The sequence below is a fragment of the Pantherophis guttatus genome, chromosome 2 (assembly GCF_059756535.1).
Source record: "Pantherophis guttatus breed Tessera chromosome 2, ASM5975653v1, whole genome shotgun sequence".
In the NCBI taxonomy this organism is placed as follows: Eukaryota; Metazoa; Chordata; class Lepidosauria; order Squamata; family Colubridae; genus Pantherophis; species Pantherophis guttatus.
This window is the reverse complement of record NC_142064.1, coordinates 107,375,521-107,391,941: the sequence shown is the minus strand read 5'-3', so window position 1 is coordinate 107,391,941 and position 16,421 is coordinate 107,375,521. Positions and strand designations below refer to the sequence as shown.

General features: G+C 39.8%; 1 protein-coding gene across 4 annotated transcripts in view; it reads left to right on the top strand.

The window, feature by feature from the left end:
• POSTN (periostin) overlaps positions 1–16,421 on the top strand; it is an 82,141-nt gene that overhangs the window by 19,982 nt on the left and 45,738 nt on the right. For all 4 annotated transcript variants that reach the window (XM_034411201.3, XM_087888417.1, XM_087888416.1 and 1 more), the window contains exons 7-9: positions 632–773; positions 9,003–9,215; positions 9,438–9,572. In XM_034411201.3, the coding sequence (XP_034267092.1) occupies positions 632–773; positions 9,003–9,215; positions 9,438–9,572 (490 nt within the window). The remainder of the gene's footprint in view (positions 1–631; positions 774–9,002; positions 9,216–9,437; positions 9,573–16,421) is intronic.

Below are 16,421 nucleotides of genomic sequence, written 5' to 3'. Positions count from 1 at the left end.
TTTCTAGTTTAGCAAGAAGTAAGTTGTGATGTTTGTCAAATGCCTTACTATCCAAGTCCAAGTATATTATGTCCACTGCATTTTGCTGGTCCATTAATTTAGTCCCTTTGTCAAAGAATGAAATAAGGTTTATTTGACATCTGTTTTTGAGAAACCCATGTTGACTACTGCTTATATCTTTGTCTGCTTATAGCTGTTTGCAGATTTGTAGCTTGATTGTCTTTTCTAGGATCTTCTCAGGTATTGATGTCAGGTTGATTGGTCTATAGTTTCCTGGATCTGTTTTTCCCCTTTCTTGAGATGGGAACACCATCAGCTATTTTCCAGTCATCTGGTAGTTCTCCAAGATCTTAGAAAGATATGGTTTAGTACTTCCGATTTTGCTTCTGCTATCTCCTTCAGGTCTACAGAAAGGGAAATCTATCACAATTCAATAGGAATTACTTTAAGTAACATACAATTTGTATGTATCATGTTGCAATATTTATGTATTATATTTTATACTAAGAATTTTTTTCAGTACAATTACTTATCATGTATTTTGGTATGATGTCAAAGACAATTGGCAATATTTAAAATATTAGTTTTTGTATAAGAGTTTAAAAGATTCCTTATTCCCTATTTTTCATAGGCTGCTGCCTTTACATCAGATGTAATGGAAACTTTAGGGAAGCCCGGGCATTATACACTTTTTGCACCTACTAATGAAGCTTTTGAGAAACTTCCACGTGGAATCTTGGAAAGAATAATGAGAGACAAGGTGGCTTCTGAAGGTATTACAGTAACTTTACTCAAAACTTTACTTTACTTGATAATTAAATTACCAAAAAATAAAAATACAATGCTAAAACACATGTCATACCTATCACACCATGCATATTATATTAATAACTATGACTAATACCAAAGCATTTGCCATAAATCAGAATATCAAAAGCTCCTTATTAAGTTGTTCAGTTTTGGATGCATATTATACTGGAATCACTTCATAGAATTCTGGAGTTGGAAGTGATCACAAGGATAATCTAATCCAACCCTTCTAATATGCAGGAAATCTAATGAAACCATCCTAGAGATGGCTCATTTAAAGCACCTCCAAATAGAGCAAGACCACAAGCTTCCTTAGTAAATCATCAAGACAATTTTCCTTGTATTTAAAATGAAAATAGAGGCTTTTAAGAAGAGACTGGACAGCCATTTGTCTGAAATTATATAGGGTTTCCTGCTTGAGCAGGGGGTTGGACTAGAAGACCTCCAAGGTCCCTTTCAACTATGTTATTCTATTATAAATGAAATGTTGGTAGCTTCCATTATTTTTAGAACTGATTTTTTGTGACAAGGAAAAATAATTCTTGATCATGTTCACTGTAGCTTCTCTTTATACATCTGAACATAGCTATCATTATTTTCACGATTTATTTTCATGAGTCAAAAAGAAGGCTGTGAAACTATTTACAGACCCCTCGCATCCTGGACATAAACAGTTTCAACTCCTACCCTCAAAACAATGCTATAGAGCACTGCACACCAGAACAACTGGACACAAGAATAGTTTTTTCCCGAACGCCATCACTCTGCTAAACAAATAATTTCCTCAACACTGTCAAACTAATTACTAAATCTGCATTACTATTAATCTTCTCATCATTCCTATCACCCATCTCCTCCCACTTATGACTATATGACTGTAACCTTGTTGCTGGTATCCTTAAGATTTATATTGACTGTTTCCCTATGACTATCATTAAGTGTTGTACCTTATGATTCTTGACGAATGTATCTTTTCTTTTATGTACTCCGAGAGCGTATGCACCAAGACAAATTCCTTATGTGTCCAATCACACTTGGCCAATAAAGAATTCTATTCTATTCTATTCTATCTTGTATCCCTAAATCTAAATTTCTACTGTCATCTTCCTACCTTCAAGGACGCCAGCCCTGCAAGAGGAATTTACAGTGGTGTCTGAGGCACTGGTTTGCCAAAACATCGTAACAGAACTTGATTGGACTACTCTCACAGGGGGGACAGTTTTGGACATTGGGGATTGCTTTCAATATATGATTTTCGCTTGGTTTTCCTTCAAAGCTTGCCTTGCTCGTGCTGCACTCAGCACCTCTAATAAAAGTACCTTTCCTCTAACACCTAATGACCAAGGGTCATTCTCTCCTAGGGAGCAGGCTGTGACCAGTCGGTTGTCTACATTCTACATTCAAGTTCCTCCAGTCTGACCTCTATTCATTTATTTATTCATCTATTCATTTGTATTCTCCTTTGAACTTGACAACTTGGCCAAAATCATTCTGGAAGTGTTATGCACAGAATTGTACACAGTAGTCCAGGTAGGATCTCATCAGTGCAGAATAGAGAGGAATAACAACTTCAGCAACCATTTGATGCAATGGTTTTTCTAATCCATTTTCAAAGTACATTAGCTCCAACATTTGCTTATGTTCAATTTGTCAATCAAGTTCTTTTTTTTAATTTTAATGTATTGCTTCCAAAACATGATCCTCCATCTGGTATCCGTGTCCTATATATTTCTTCTTTCAATTGAAAAACTTTTTGTTGCTCACTGTCCAGTTTTCCAATATGCCAGATTGCAATTTTGTTTTTTTCATCATGTAAGGCTCACTGGTTAATAATTATTCTTTTTTCTTTCTTGAAGAGAGAGCACTTTTGCTCTTCTCTAATCTTCTGGTACTTCCCTAGTTCCCCAGGACTCCTCCCAGACAATTGACAAAAGTCCTGCCAGCTCTTCCACCAGTTCTTTCAATATTCTACAGTATATTGCATCATGGCTTGGGAATTTGAGGTGTTCAGATTAGCTTTACTTCATTCCTACTAATTTGCAATTCTTTATTATATTCATTCCTAATCTACATTTTTTGTGGGTGTAAAGTAAGTAATTCAATATTTGTGCCTTTGAATCTTTTTTGAATCCTGGTGATTACTTGGACAACCCACTGCAGTTTTCTTGGCAAGGATTTTTAGAAGTGGTTTGTTATTGCCTCCTTCCTAAGGCTAAGAGAGAGGGACTGGCCCAAAGACACCTACTGGCTTCATGCGTAAGGCAGGACTAGAACTCACAGACTCCCAGTTTATAGCCTGTTGCCCTAACCAGTATACCAAACCTGTTTTGAAAGACAAAGACAAATCAAGAGCTGAGTATGTCTGCTTCCTCTTGACCATCTATTAAGATATCTCCAATTGGAATAAGTAGTCCAAAATAAAAATCCTGTCTTCTTTGTGTTACTGACATAATTATAGAAACCCTTCTTGCTTGATTTTGCCTATCTTGCTAAGCCTTAGCTTGCTTTTTATCTTTGTTGTCCTACCTCATTTCTACATTTCCAAGCTGAAGCTGTGTAGATTCTCTCTCTGGTCCAGGGGTGTCAAACTCATAGCATCATGTTGTCATTACGTGACGTATTGTGACCTTTCCCCCCCCCCTTCAGTAAAACAGGGATGGGGGTGGCCAGCATGTGACACATCTGGCCCATGGGCTGCAAGTTTGACACCCCTGCTCTAATCCATCCTTCCTTCTACAATTTAATTCCTTCATGAGCTGCATATCGACCATATTGGCTCCTTTGGATGACTCCTAGTTTTCATTCTCATTGGTGCTTTGAGGTTGCATCACCCTTAATACCTCTTTCTAGAAATCCAGCTGGCTGCATCTTTGCTTTTATGTTTTCTCACATGGCAATTACTGTTTTTCACTATCTCCCAGTCAGTAAGGACAAAAATCCAAGTTAACAGATCTCCCAGTACCTACCTCAAACTTCTGAAATCATTATTATGATGGCATAGGGCTCCATGGCATAGGGCCTAGCTATCTGCGAGACCGCCTGCTGCTACCGACGACCTCCCAGCGACCCGTGCGCTCCCACAGAGAGGGCCTCCTCGGGGTGCCATCAGCCAAACAATGCAGGCTGGTGGCCCCCAGGGGGAGGGCCTTCTCTGTGGGGGCACCTACCCTCTGGAATCAGCTCCCCCCAGAGATAAGGAGAATCCAAGACCTCAGTGCCTTCCGTCGCGCCCTTAAAACCCATTTATTTAAACAAGCCGGGCTGGCTTAAGATGAAATTTTTAACTGTTTTTAAATGTTTTAAACGTTTTTAATTGGTAAATGAGTTTTAATTGGGCCAAATTTATATATCTTTTAATTGTTTTTAATATTTGTTCTGCATGTTTTTTTAATCTGGCTGTACACCGCCCTGAGTCCTCAGGGAGAAGGGCGGTATAGAAATCCAATATAAAATAAAATAAAATAAAATAAATTAACCTATCAAGAATTTATCTGATATTTTAGAACATAGAACATAGAATAACAGATTTGGAAGTGACCTTGGAGGTCATCTAGTCTAACTCACTGCACAAGCAGGAGAGTTTATACCATTTCAGACAAGTGGCTGCCCAGTCTCTTTTTGAAAACCTCCAGTGATGGGGCTCCCGCAGTCTCTGAAGGTAAGGCATGCCTTTGGTTGATTATTCTCACCATTAGAAAATTTTTCCTTAATTCTAGGTTGTTTCTCTCCTTGATTAGTTTCCATCCATTGGCTCTTGTTTTGCCTTCTGGTGTTTTGGCAAATAGTTTGCACCCTTCTTCTTTGTGACTGCCTGTCAGGATGTCCAAGTAATACATCCATAGCAAACAGAACTCTGAGGCAAGCACGTTCCTCAAAGAACAGGTTTATGGACATATCATTTTGGCAGACTGGTGAAAACCGACTCTAAAAATTCTCATGGTTTTCACCAGAGGTGGTATTCAGCTGGTTCGCAGTGGTTCGGGTAAACCAGTAGGAGAAATTTGGCCTGGGTTGCCAAACCGCTAGTGACTTCTGGCTGGCCCCGCCCCCCACCTGCTCGCTGCATGCTACACCCACCTGCTCATCGCTTGCCCCACCCATCCCTGCCCTATATATGTTGCCTTTACCACGCGGCCCAGCTAATTGCCTCAACAGTTGCCTCCGTGCCTTGCCCGCTTTGCTTAGCTCACCAAAGATAAGCTTGCTGCCCACTCGCCCTTCACCTTGGGTCGGGGGGCTGGGGGGGCTGGGACCTAGGGATATGCCATTCCCTAGGCCCCGGAGTCTCCACCCGCTTGCTGCCTACCTCATCTGAGTCTGAGAATGCACCATTCCCCGGCTCCGGCCTTGCCCCGGAGTCTCTGCCCACTCACTGCCCACCTTGGCCAGGTTGGAAAATGTGCCATTCCCTGGCTCTGGCCTTGCCCCAGAGCCGCTGCCCCACATCACCCACTCTCCCTTAAGCGCAACGTGTCATCCCGTTTCCCCTCCTTCAGAGGCCCCAGCCCTTAATCTCCCCATTTCCTCCCCCACGACCGCCTCTTTCTTCATCCTGCAGCCGCGACCTTACCTTCCTCCCATGGCTGGTGGCAGAGGGGAAGGCAAGCCAGGGCTTAGCCATCACTGCTGGGCTCCCCACCAGCCTTCATCTTGTCCCCCTCACAGGAGATGCCTGCAGCCGCCGCATCTTTTTTTCAGTGTGGCTGGACTTCAACCACACCAAAAAAAAGATGCAGCAGCTGCAGGCTTCTTGCAGGGAAAATTACCGGCCTTTGCTTCTCAAACGCGCCACTGCTGCCCTGTTCTATGCACCGGCCACTCATGTGCATCCCATTGCCTGCTGCACCTGCTCTGCTCAGATAGAGGCAAGTCCCTCTGGTACAGAGGCAGCAGGCAATGGAGTGCACTTGCGCAGTCGACACATAGAATAGGGCGGTGGCGGTGTATTCGAGAAGTGGAGCAAGCTGGAAGTCAGTAATTTTCACTGCAAGAAACCTGCAGCCGCCACATCTTTTTTTTAGTGCATCTGTACTCCAGCCACACTGAAAAAAAGATGCAGCAGCTGCAGGCATCTCATGACAAGGGGGGCAAGATGTGGGCTGGTGGGGAGCCCAGTGATGACAGCTCAGCCCTGGTTTGCCTTCCCCTCTGCCACCAGCTGCCACGGAAGAAAGGTAAATGGCAAAGAAAGAGGTGGTCATGGGGAAGGAAGCAGGGCTAGGGCCAGGGCCTCTGAAGGAGGGGAAACAGGGCAACGCATGTGACTGGTGAAGGGAGAGCAGGTGGCATGCTGGAGGAGGCCTTTGACAGATTAGGCCAGGCCTGGGCAGAAAATAGGTAGAAAGAATAACTGTAAGTTCAATTTTTCCTACCGGGTTCTGTGGGCGTGGCTTGGCGGGTGGATCATGTGACTGAGTGGGCGTGGTCATGAGTGATGTCAAGTTGGACATGCCCACTCCATCACATGACCCCCCCTCACCAAGCTACGCCCACAGAACTGGTAGGAAAAAAAATTGAATCCCAGCACTGGTTTTCACCTAATTAAAAGTAAAAGTTTTTCCCCCTTTCCCAAACAATCAGTCACATGATCCAATCAAGGTGCTGTCCAGTTGCTTGGAAACTTCACTCCTTCTCTTTTCAGCCATCTGTGGGAACATCCTTTGTTCTGAAGGGAAACTATTTTGTTTTGGCTACAAAACCCCAACTATCTCTATTCCCCCCTCCCTATCCCTCATCACTATTGTGGCAACATTGAAGCCTCCAAGATGGCCTCAGTCAGGCTATCTTCAGAGTTGACACTGCCCCTCAAATACTGGAACATTGCTATCATATCTCCCTTAATCCATTTTTTTCACTAGACTAGACATACCCAATTTCTACAACTGTTCTCCAGTCTTAGTCTCCAGCCCATTAATCATATTTGTTGCTCTTTTCTGCACTTTTTCTAGAGTCTTATCATCTTTTTTACATTGTGGTGATCAAAACAGGACAAGTATTACAAGTGTGGTCATACTAAGGCTTTGAAAAGTGGTACTGATATTTCATGTGATCTTGATTCTATCCCTCTGTTAGCGCAGCCTAGGACTGCATTGGCTTTTTTGACTGCTGTTGCACAATGATGGGTTGTATTTAAGTGATTGTCCACTTGGACTCTAAAATCCCTCTCACAATTGCTGGCATTGAACCAAATTTGACCTAGTCTTTACCTGTACTGTTGCTTTTTCTTGCCTAAGTGTAAACTTTTACTTTTATGTATGCTGAATTTCATTCTGTTAGACCACTCAGTATTTGATTGTCTTTTAACAGATGAATGATTGAAATGACCCATCTCATAAGTTTTCATTTCAAATGGTTTTCATTTTCCAGAGTTTCAGTTATTTGCTTTAATAAATCTTCATTTATCTCTTTTGACTGGTTGAATAGTCTGTAGCAGTTATTTCTTCTGTTTAGCTTATCCTTTATTGTAACCCACATATTTTAGCCCTTGTTTTATTAGTACAATAAAACGTACTAATAGGTTCATACAGATAGGTTCATTCCAGATCTATAATATTACTGTCAACTGTCCCATTGGTAAATGCAGCAAAAGAAACTCCTGGGACATTATTTTACCAAGAATATAACTTTATTGATAATTCCACATAGGCACAGAAGTAGCAAAGCCAGCTCTAAAGTTTTTACATGAACACGAGCATAGGTAACCCTTTTCCTCTGGACCTCCCCACTGTTCACTGTCCACCAATCAATTGCCTTTATTTTGTATTGGGAACAATCTGAGCACCTTAAAGTTTTCCCAGCATTTGACAACGGGACTGTTGGGTTGGTCCCAGGCTACATCAGCTCACTAGCATTCCTCAATTCCCTCCCAAGGCTTCCATGCATTCCAATACTTTCCCTCCCCCCTCCCTGTTTCTGTTGTCTGATTGCGAGCAGGAGTGCGTAGCGAGTCAGCCATGACAATTAATCAGAATAGAGCTGAAAGGGACCTTGGAGGTCTTCTAGTCCAACCTCATGCTCAAACAGGAGACCCTATACCATTTCAGATAGGTGGCTGTCCAGTTTTTTCTTAAACATCTCCAGTAATGAAGCATCTACAACTTCTGAAGGTAAACTGGTTAATTGTTCTCACTGTTAGGAAGTTTCTCCTTAATTCCAGGTTGCTTCTCTCCTTGATTAGTTTCCATCCATTGTTTCTTGTTTTGCCTTCTGGTGGTTTGGAAAATAAGTTGACCCCCTTTTCTTTATGGCAGTCTCTCAAATACTGGAATACTGCTATCATGTCACCCCTACTCCTTTTTTTCTCTAGTCTAGCCATACCCAATTCCTGCAATAGTTCTTCATATATTTTGGGCCCTTAATCATCTTAGTTGCTCTTCTTTTCACTTTTTCTAAAGCTTCAATATCTTTTCGTAATGTAAAATTACAGCATTTAATTAATATTAATATTGTAATGTAATTTACAGCATTACCTCTCTTGTGTTGCTGTTCCTTTGAAACAAAGTGTACCCATTAAGTCTAATGTTCTACCTGTTGAATTCAAGAAAATCAGGTCAATGGAAATGCCCATATACATTAAAGAAAAAAGAAAAATGGCATGGAGAATAAGTCTCCTTATTCAGAGTAATCAACACTTGTACATATGTGAAGTCAATCTTTTTAGTTCAGTGGATTTTGCAGATTAGTTCCATTACTTCTTGAAGGGGAGTAATCTTTAAAAAATGGTATAGGCTTGTTTACTCAAGTAAGTTCCTTAGTTCCTTTCTCATTTAGACATATCTGTTGGGATACAAGCTGTCCATAACCAAAGAGTACCCAGTTCAATCTCTGTGTCAATGTAACTAAAAAACCTTCAGATGTAATCCCCATTCTGGGGGATAGGAGGGAATGGGGTATAGGATAAGCTACTTTCCCATCTTACAGAACAACTGGTGAGAGATAAACATATAAGTTATTTTTCTTCTAAGACAGGGAGAAAAAAATTCAGATCACGAATGTGTTTCGATGATGGACTTAGATGACCATATTTGCTATTTGACTGCATAACTTTTGACCAATCTGTATGGCTCTGCTCAATTTAGGGCTGTTTATAATGGGACTGAATTGAGGGGAGGACAGTCAAATTACTGCAATACTTCAGTATATATCTTGTTTTTCATTGGAGCATGGGTCTTTTTGTTCTCTTCCCTATTCAGCTCTGATAAAGTTTCACATTTTAAATACTCTTCAGTGTTCTGAAGCCATCATGGGTGGGGCAGTCTTTGAGACCGTGGAAGGGAATACAATTGAAATTGGCTGTGATGGCGAAAGCTTGTCAATCAATGGAGTCAAAATGGTGAACCGAAAAGACATTGTGACAAGTAATGGTGTCATTCATCTCATAGATCAAGTGCTTATTCCTGATTCTGGTAAGTGAAGCAGGAGTAAATTCAGTCTCATATTTTTCATATTATTGATCACCAGACTGGACCAACAGGTGATCTAATTTTTGCCTCAATTAAGGAGAGTCATGATTTTGTAGCCAAAATTGATAACTATAATTCCTTAAATTTTATATGAAATATTTATCTGTGCAGTAAGAATTTTGAAGCAAATCAAACTTCTATTTACCATTTTATTTTTAATTTTAGCTAAACAAGTTATTGACCTTGCTGGCCCCCACCAAGCTACCTTCAAGGACTTGGTGGCTCGACTTGGCTTGGCTGCATCTCTACGGCCAGAAGAAGAATATACCCTGCTAGCTCCATTGAATGGGGCTTTTTCTGGTAGGTGAGCCATATTAAAGTTATGTAAGGATTAAAGATAGAAGTAATTGGAGTCTTATTTTTTGTCAGGATTTGCAAACAGCTGTCAGCTTTTAATAATTTTATCTACCGTTTTCTACTTTCTTCACTCTTTTGACATTATAATTATCAACCACTGATATGATGGCATCATAGTGAGGATCATGATGAAAAAAAAATCAGCTCTATTGTTTTTTTCTGATTACTTGATGCTGTTTTATGCTTATCTAAGTAATGGTGTGCTCTGGGCTGCATGTTTCCCTTGACTTTTGATTATATATTGTAAATGGTATAGTTTATCTCTATGTGCCTGTTGAGGGCTACTTTGGGAATGCTAGGAAGCTCCTAGCAGTTTTGGATTTGGTTTGATCTAAAATGTCAAAGTTTTCTAGTTGAAATTGTAGTTTTGGAGAGATTAAGGTATTTTCATAATGTCTTCTGATTGCCAGTTAATTTCACAGATAGTTATGTGTCCTACATAATGGCTGTTATAGTCTTTACATAGAATGTTAAAGGTGACTCCTGTTTTTCTTTTTTGATTACTGGGTGTTTGGGTTTGCTTAACATAGTTTAGAGCAGTGGTTCTCAACCTTCCTAATGCCGCAACCCTTTAATACAGTTCCTCATGTTGTGGTGACCCCCAACCAGGGGTGGGTTCTAAATTTTTTTACTACCGGTTCTGTCGGCGTGGCTTATTTTGTGGGCGTGGCTTGGAGGTCATGTGACTGGGTGGGCGTGGCTAGCTGGTCATGTGACCGGGTGGCCATGGCTATGTGTATCGGGACTACTCAGAGGGCTGAAAAAAGTCATTTCTGACAGGTCCTCGCACTTTTGACTGGTCCTCACACTTATGACCATCCTCACATTTATGCCCGTGCAGCATTCTTAACAACCATGACACTTATTTCACAACTGCTTCTCTTCACCATGTTGACAAGATTGGCCAAAAACGTAAAATGTGAGGACAGTCGTAAGTTCGAGGACTGGTCAAAAGTGCGAGGACCAGTCAGAAATAACTTTTTCAGCCCTCTGAGTAGTCCATATGCATAAAAGGATACAGCAATAGAGAGGGATGAAGGAAGGGAAGAGAAATTAGAGTAGGAGTGAGGGTAAGAGAGGGAGGAAAAGAGGAGGAGAAGGAGAAAGAGAAAGGAAGAGGAAGTAGGGAGGAGAAGAAGAGGGGGAGGAAGAGAAAGTAAGAAGGAAAGAAAAGAGAGAGGTGGTAGGTTTGAGTAGAAAGATTGCTGTACAATAAAAAAGATGAAAGGGAAGAAAGCCAACCCCCCCAAAATATTAAGATATTAAGATAAAGAATGAATTGTTAAACTTTAAAGAATAAAAGAGAACAAATATGAATAAATAACAATAATTAGAAACACACATACAAACATACAATGTATTTTCTTTGAACAGAGTATTTGGCCGGTTCACAAATTTAAACAGTGTTTAGTCATTTCAATTAAATTTACAATTTCTATATTTCCTTTTTGCCATATTTATTCTCATCTATTTTTGTAAAAAACCAATATTACCCTTCATCCTCATCTCTAATCTTAATCAAATTCAATTTTCCCCTTCTATTCTATATTATACCCCTTCCCATTGTCATCTATTTTTATATCCATCCTCACATTGGTTAATTATGTAATATTACAGTTGTTTAATATAAATTCAACATTTTAATATAAATCAATTAGTTATATAACTACCTTTTTTTGTATATTAATCAATATGAACATGAATATTCCAATTATTTCCATGCAATCCAATTTCTTACAAATCAATTAATTATATTTACCAATAATAATAAACCAAATAATTTCCCCCATATATTCCTCCAAACCACAACTTAACCATTTCTGCTTTCAACACAATATACAATTAATAGTATTTCAATTATTACAATTCCCTAGTTAAATAGAGCTTTTTTTCTTTTGTGTTTTAAAATCTTGAACTCTCCTTTTTTGCCCTAAATTTCCCATTGTTTGCACCTACCTTTTTTGGTGAGGAAAAAGAAAAGACATCTGCCTGCCTAATTTTCCAACGTTGCAGCAACAGCAAAGCCAACAGCCTGCTTTACTTTCAGTTTCGTTTTTTAGCATAGCTAGGGGAAAAAAAATCTGCTCCAGCAAGCAGCAGAGCCCTGAGCAAAACAGCTGAGAGCAAATCAGCTGAGAGTCGGGAGCCGATCTAATCAAGGGCTAATTAGCCTATGCTGAAGCTCTGCGGGCCAATAAAATTTATTTATTTATTTATTTTATTTTATTCGGCTTATATGCCGAATAAATAATTGTAATAAAATTACAAAAAAACACTGAACCGTTTATTAAATTGCTGGCTCGCCTGCCCCTCACCCACCACTATTTATTGGCAATAAATAGTGGTGCGGAGGGGCGGGGCAAGGGGCGGGGCGGAACCAGCAGAATCCCACCACTGGCTATAGGGCGGCCCTTTGAAGCCCTGCGGCAAGAATTTAAACAGTTTTTTTCCCTCTAGCCATCAGCTGGGACTCAGGAGGCAGCAATAGATTGGGAGTGGGCGGGGTACGCGAACGGCCAGCGATCCAACAGAGCAGAGAGTGAGGGTGAGTGAAGGCGTGAGGGGGGGCGAGAGAGGGCTTTGGCGACCCCTGTGAAATGGCCGTTCGACCCCCAAAGGGGTCGCGACCCCCAGGTTGAGAACCGCTGGTTTAGAGGGAGGAGAGACAACAGAACAACAGCATTGGAAGGGATTTTGGAGGTTTTCTAGGCCAATGTCCTGCTAGAGCAGGAGACCCTATATCATTCCAGACAAATTGCTGTCCATTTCTTTTGGTGGGATCATAAGCAGGAAAAACAGTGGTATATACTAATTCAAGTGAATTGAAAAACAGTCCACTCTAAACAAATGCTTCATTACCAAAGCAATAATCAAACTGTTTATAAGAAGAGCTGGGTAAGAGCATTAATCTACAAGCAAAAACACATCTCATTAAGCCATAATGCTAAAAAAAGAAAAGAAGAAAGAAATAGATTACTCCATATAAGCCTTCCAATTCACTAGATATCCATGCAATTTCATTTAAAAAGTGCTTAACTATACTACCCATCACAATGTAAGCATCATAACCTATGAAAACATAGGATACCTCCTACGTATCAAAAACAATTCTGAGACAACCAACAGTAATTACTGTAGATCACAATCCTTTTCACTGGCTGAGGAAAAGACAAGGGGATCGGCCCTCTTAGATCTAATCCTATCAATGTAAAAGAAGTGGTTCAAGAATTAAATGGTAATGAGAACTTTGGGAAAAGTGATTGTGTCATCTTGGAACCTACGAAAGAGAAACTGGAGGAGAATTATTGTGTCAAGATAATTCATGTAGTTTCCTGCACTTAGCAAACACGTAGTCCTCGACTTATGACCGCAATTGGGACCAGAATGGCAGTTGCTAGGTGATATGGTCCTTAAGTGAGTCATATGATTGGACCTGATTTTACAACCATTTTACCATGGTCATTAAGTGAATCATCATGGTTGTTAAGTGAATCCTAAGAGTAAAAGCAGTTCAACAATGAACTGCTGGAAAGTGATAAGAGTCTTCTTATTTACTGGAGGAAAATAGACTCTGGATGGCCTTTGTTCATGATATGGTAAGAAAGGATTAATTTTATTATTTATTTTATTTAATCACCTTATCTGCTGTTTCAGTCAGGGAGACAACTTTAGATAATTTACTTATTAGGATTAAAAAACAAGTTATTAAGAATAAGAATAAACACACAAACTATAAACCATATCCAATATACACATATATACATACAGTACATACATACACATACAAGTGTGTGTGTGTGCGCGCGCACACACACACACACACACACAGCTGGTGACTTGGGCTGATACCTACCTGCCTTTTTGTATCTTTGGTCCTACATTCTCACGAAGGCATAGTTGGCAGGGTCTCTAACTCTAACATATACATAATAGACACACTCAACTCATTTGCTATGCAACCCAGATACAGTACCTCACAACTTATTCCTGGCTCTGCACCACAAGAAGTGCTGATCCTTCTAGCATCAAGTGTCATCTTAGCCTCAAATTAGCCCCACCATACAAGATAAAAGAAAGAAAAGCAACTGCTTTTCCTGACCTTCATTCTCAACCCCTGGTTGCTATCAGTTGCCCAAGCGACTAAGCAAAAAAAAATCTTACCACCTTTTCTGTTTGTGCTGGGGAGGAACAGACTACCAGTATTGAGGATTGCCTCACCAACAATAATGCCAGCTAGTTGCAGTACTGCCACAGAAGAGGCAGCATGTTATTCCCCACCCCTGACTCTTGACCAGCAGAATGAATACTAGCTGTTTGTCAATATTTCCCAAGCAAGGTTCCAAGCCTTGGGCAGAGGGATTGGACTAGAAGACCTCCAAGGTCCCTTCCTATGAACTTCTATAACCATGTTTATAAAAACTAGGGTAGAAGATAGCAAATGTTTTATAATTAAAATGTGTTATTAACAAGCATGTGGCAAGCAGCACAGTAGTGCTATGAGTATTAGAGAACACAACTCCCCCTAACTGAATAATTAATTTCCCTGACATATCTTCTGAACTTTAAAGAACAATGTATTGGAAAACAGAAGATGGCCTTCTTCGTCCTCATCCTCTTTGTCCTCCTTGTCCTCCTCCTCCTGCCTCATTTTCCAGTCCTTATTATATATTAGTTCAACTAGTGTCTATGAAAAGACTGTTAAAATAAAACATGTGAGAGGGATTGGCTGAGTGAAGCTCCAGCAGTAATGGCAACAGTTGCAACTGGTAAATGACAACAGTCTTGAGCCTGTGCAAGAGAAGCTAACAATCCATTATGTGCTTAAATAATTGTGGTTGCTGATGCTTCATTCCTAGTCTAAGACTATTGTACAATCACTCCCTGTTGTTCTATTGGTTAAATTTGGAAAACAAAGTAAAATCAAGGTTTCAGTTTTTTTATATGTCTAAAAAAATTAGACATCTCTTTGATTGACTCTGCAAGTGGAAATAGCACAATGATGGAAGCATCAGCCAGAAGATGGTTCTGGTTGACAGAAATTTCTCTGGAAGAAGAGAAACTCACTTGTGCTCCAGAACAGCTGCTCCTCGTAAGGAGACTGCTGGTATTTAATTTCTTATGATCGATTGTGGCCAAGTGGCTAGAGAGTCAAGGGAATTACAATATACAATATACCTTTTACATCTTCTTAAAAAGTTATGATTTAATTACTTTACATCTGAGAAATATTCCAAATGCCAGGGAAAACTGAAGACCTTTTTGAAATTAAGAAAGAGGAAAATGCTATTTCATAGGATTTTAATTTAAAATCTGTGAAGACTTAACAACTTCATGATCTAAGAAAGTCTCAACCAAATAAAGAGGACAGCAACTTTAAAAAACAGAGAAAATATTATTTTTCTGATGAATTTTATTCTTTTAATAATAATAATTAATAATAAAATTATTTAGACCATCAGATTGGATCTTTAACAAAACAAAAAAATAAAAGTAACATCAGCCAGACAGTGTAATTGTGATTTTTAAAAAGTTTTATTGGATTTTTATTTTTAAATACACATCAATATTAATATATGAACAGTTTGGCCTCTGGATATAATTCATTTTGATACAAACAGCAATAATAAAAATAATAATAGTTGTTACATTAATTAAATTTATAAAATCCTAGTATTGATATACATTTGTTTTAGAGTAGTTATTCAGTATTTCAATATTCCCTTTTAATGCCAATGATATTATTAAGCATACATAGTAATACCATTTTTCAACCTCTAATCTTTCTGTCTAATTATTACTTATATCTATTATATAAAAATTATATCTGCTAATATTCCCCTATTTCTTGTTTCCACCTCAATTTTAGCTTCTAGTCAGGCCACCTTTACTAATCCTAGTGTTAATACACGTTTATATTAAGACATAGTCCTTCATTATTTTGTTATTCAAAGTCACAATACGCCATCTAGTGCCAATCATCAGGGGTTGGATTCAAAAATTTTAGCAACCGGTTCTCTGCCTGGTTGCTGGGTGGGCGTGGCCATGGTGGGTGTGGCCTACTTGGCCTCCTGCACCACAGTGGGGGGGCATTTTCACCATCCCCAAGCTCTGAAGGTTTTCCTCGAGCCTCCAGGAGGGTGAAAACGGCCTTCCCCAGGCTCCGGAGGCCGAAAACAGGCCCATTTCCTGACTTCCAGAACTTCCAGGAAGCCCGTTTTTCACTCCCAAAACCTCTGCATGGGCGCTGCACTTACCTGGCATCCAAAATGGGCTGCGTGGAGACTCCTGGGAGGGGAGGGGTGGGGCGGGCAAGGCCAGCCAGTGCTTGCAACTACTGGTTTGATGAACCAGATGTAAAATTAGCATCCAGTCCACCCGAATCAGTCCGAACCAGCTGAATCCCACCCATGCCGATCATCCTATTATTTAAACATACCTAATAATACCATCTTTCAACTTCCAATCTTTCCATCTAACTATTGCTTTATATAAAGGTGTGTATTCTTATTTCTACCTCTATTCTATTTTTTAATCAGGCCATCATTATATTTAAAAAAAGAAGAAAGAAATAGTTCCTTTCTATCCATCATCTCTTGCCCGTTTTAATACTTAAATTCTATTTGTTTTTTTAGCTTGCCTCCCATACTCCTCTCTTGGATCTTTGTCTCTATCAGCATCTGTGTCTTCACCATTCAGTTGAAATATTTCTCCCATCTCCTCCTAAGCTGCCAGGCCTCCAGAGTGTCCACCCAAACCCCTATCTCCCTTTCAAAAGTATCTTTCAAGTTATCC